This window comes from Propithecus coquereli, unplaced genomic scaffold (assembly GCF_000956105.1).
Source record: "Propithecus coquereli isolate 6110/MARCELLA unplaced genomic scaffold, Pcoq_1.0 Scaffold103, whole genome shotgun sequence".
Taxonomy (NCBI): Eukaryota; Metazoa; Chordata; class Mammalia; order Primates; family Indriidae; genus Propithecus; species Propithecus coquereli.
Genome location: NW_012134192.1, coordinates 2569849 through 2573592, shown reverse-complemented (window position 1 = coordinate 2573592; position 3744 = coordinate 2569849). Strand labels below are relative to the sequence as shown.

The 3744-nt window shown below is 35.6% G+C and overlaps 1 protein-coding gene across 1 annotated transcript in view; it reads left to right on the top strand.

Moving 5' to 3' along the window:
* LOC105810214 (dnaJ homolog subfamily C member 1-like) overlaps window positions 1-3744 on the top strand; it is a 181348-nt gene that overhangs the window by 128083 nt on the left and 49521 nt on the right. Inside the window, exon 3 of the mRNA XM_012644156.1 lies at window positions 121-167. Within this exon, the coding sequence (XP_012499610.1) occupies window positions 121-167 (47 nt within the window). The remainder of the gene's footprint in view (window positions 1-120; window positions 168-3744) is intronic.

Below are 3744 nucleotides of genomic sequence, written 5' to 3'. Positions count from 1 at the left end.
TGTTTAGTGTATATATGGGCACATAGGGATTTCTGCACGTGCATTATAGTACCTTCACGTTCCTACATGATTTCTTACAGTTGAGAGTATTTTTATTTTAAAGTGATCCTTCTATTTTAGTTGGTGGCCATTTATGAAGTTTTAAAGGATGATGAACGAAGGCAGAGGTGAGTGCTCATTTCTGCTTTTGAATTAAGATCTTATAGTTTCATGCCATAGTTTATAAAGGAAAGAATTAAGTCTCATGAAACATTTTGTTTATTGTAAATTAGTATTTTGTTTTTGTTCCTTCCAAGAAATGCAGTGTTTTTAAAATACACGTTTGGAGCAGAGTTAATTTCTATTGAAAATATTCTCTAGGTTGATTTGATACTTACAGGCTTCAGAATCATGAGTCATAGCGTTAGCAAGTCCTGGCTTCATTAGGTAAGATTTTTAACGTGGCTGTTTATGCCCTGGGAAATACAAATAGCACTTGACTTCAAACAAATGTCCATTCTTTTCAATATATCAGCAATGGCTCCTATCTGAGCTTGGTGGTCTTTTTCCCCACTATTCCTTAAATGTTTGAGATTTAACTGTTAGTGATAGTCGAGTTAATACCCTTTCTTGATGTTTCCTCACTCTCAGAATAATAAATCCAATTATATAAGCTCGTATAAGCCTGTAGAAGATAGGGGTGGAAGAAAAATATTTGCCTCTTTATCTTGTTTCTTTTGCTTCCTTCCCTCTGTTCCCGTGATTCTGCATTTAGGGTTAAACTTCAGAGTGGAGGCAGCCCCTCACTCTAACACTTCTGTGTGCCCCTTTCAGAAGAGGGGTAATATATTTATATAGTGGTTCATAATGCCAGTGACTTAAGAGGAGATTGCAGAGGGGCTCTTTCCTCTGCTGCTACAGAATGTATGGAATGTAGACATGATTGTGGTGGGCTTCAAACATTTTTAAGTCAGACCTCAGTAAGAAATACATTTTGCATCATGCCTCAGGACACACAGACACAAACAACTGAAACAAAAGTTTCACAAAACTTCTTACTGCGTGTGAAACATACTATTTTCTATTCTAGGCTAGTCTAAACTAGCCTTTTTTATTTCTAAACAATGCTGGTTGTGGTCCTCTGAGTTAATTTCACAAGACGCTAGTGAGCCACAATCCAAAGTGTGAAGATGTTGCTCTATAGTAACAGTGCCTTAAAATAAAAACAACCTAGGTATTTGAGATTTAAGCTAAAGATAGCCTAAATGTCTGTATGTCTCTATGAGGGCTAATACCTCTTAAAGACACCCCCCCCAAAATATGCTATGCGACATTCTGAATCTTCAAATGTATTCTCTGGAATTATTCTATATTCTAAAATGTTAGCTGTCCCTCTTGTTTCTCATCTTAAATCTTTAACTTGAATACCTCAGTTTGTCAGATTGCAGAGCAAGGATTCAGCATATTCTCTTAAAGTGTTCTTTGCTTTATAACAAGGGCTGGCATTGGTCCAGATACCATAGCAGACATTCCTCTGGTTTGAGATAATCCATAATGTTGAAAGAGTCCTGGAAGTGTGTTGAAAGAATTGTTGGTCATTCTGTGCATATTTTCTAGTTGGTTTCTCTCAGTGAGCCCCTAGTTTTGTTTCACACATCAAGAATGTGTCTGTAAAGATAGCTTTATTTAGTCTTCTAACATCTTTGGCTTCAGATTTTGTCTTTTTGTTTGTTATCTTAAAAGTCAGTAAAGTTTGTAACAATTTCTTTCAATTACCAAAATTATTTCTATCTTTTCAAAGCAAATCACTTCTTAGGTATAAATTGCTTCTTCATTAACATGGAATCATCTAACATTATCTCTTAAGGATTAGTTCCCTCTGCATTTACTTTGGAGTGTTGGTAGAAAAAATGGATTTGACAGTTACACAAACAGCTGTAGTATTTATACACCCCGAGGAACAAGTAACTCTTTGGTAACTGGTTTTCCTTGAGGCAAAAGTCTTAACTAATCAAGCTAAGAATCACTCCTCTAAAGCTTGCACCTGAGGCCAGGTGACCTGTGAGTATTTAAACATACAGGAGAAAGGCATCTCTGCAGACAATTACCTAATGTTTATAATTCCTTTAGAAAAAAAGCACAGTCAGCTTTATCCTCTAAAAGAAGCTTGTCTCATATTGGCATTAAAAATGCTTTTTGATATCCCAATTATTTATTATAAATATTCATTGAATAAGTCCTTTTAAGTGCATAACCTTCTAGGAATTCAGTTTGGAAAATTGCCATAGACATATTTCCTGTTTATTTCTCTTACATATAATTATGTTTTCACTGAAATCAGTTGCATTCTTTAAATTTTGGTGGAAAAGGGAATAGCAATGAAATAGATAAATTAACAAACTGGATAACCTTTTTTTTTTTAAAAAGAAAAGGCAAGTTTTATTTTTTAACAGCCTTATTTAAGATAGAATTTGCATACCATAAGAAGTCTCCTGTTTTAAGTATACAATTCAGTGATTTTTTCAATAAATTTACGGAGTTGTGCAAACCATCACCATAATCCAATTTTAGAACATATCACTTCAAAAAATTCTCTCAACCCATTTGCAGGGCATCCCCATTGTAATCTCCAACCCCAGGCAGTCAGTGATCTACATTGTGTCCATAAATTTGTATTTCTGGACATTTCATATAAGCGGAATCATGCAATATGTAGTCTTTTGCATCTGGCTTCTATTAATGTAATAGGTTTTGAGGTTCATCCATACTGTAGCAAATACCAGTAGTTCATTCTTTTTAATTGCTGAATAGTATTCCATTGTGTGAATATATTAATACTACTTTTATTTATTCATTCACCAGCCGATGGACATGTGAGTTGTTTCCACTTTGGGGCTATGATGAGCAATGCTGCTACCAACATTCACATATAAATCTTCTTGTAGACATATGTTTTCCTTTCTCTTAGATATATTTCTAGTAGTGTAATTGTGAGTAAACTTTTAAGCCTTTTTCTCTCCACAGGCATAGACTATAGCATGAAAATATAGTCACATGCCTCATAATGACATATTAGTCAATAACGGGCCATGTATATGATGCTGGTCGCGTAAGATTATAATTCCGTGTTTTTACTGTACCTTTCCTATGTTTTGATTATGTTTTGCTATACAAAAACTTACCATTGTGTTACAGTTGCCTACAGTATTCAGTACAGTATGTGTGTATGGTGGCTATGTATACCATCTAGGTTTGTGTAGGTATGCTCTATGATGTTCACACAGCGACGAAATCACTTCACAGCACATTTCTCAGAACATATCCCCATCGTTAAGGGACGTGTGACTGTAACAGTTTTCCTGGTTGGTGTAAGGAAACCTAGCATAGCAGCCTTTTCTAAACTCCTTAGCTAACTTGTTTATTTTGGGGAACAGTAGCCTAGCAATGTTTCAACATTTTTTTTTTTTTGGTTCTTTTTTTTTTTTTTTCCCCAGCATATTATGGGGGTACAGATGTTTAGGTTATGTATGTTGCCCTTGCCTCCCCACTCCCCGCCAAGTCCGAGTTTCAAATGTGCCCATCCCTTGGATGGTGAGCATTGCACTCTTTGTGCATGCAAATACCCGTCCCCTCCTCCCCCCTCCCCGACATCCAATAGATGTTATTCTTATATGTACACTTATGTGTTGATCAGTTAATACCAATTTGATGGTGAGTACATGTGGTGCTTGTTTTTCCATTCTTGGGATACTTCACTTAGTAGAA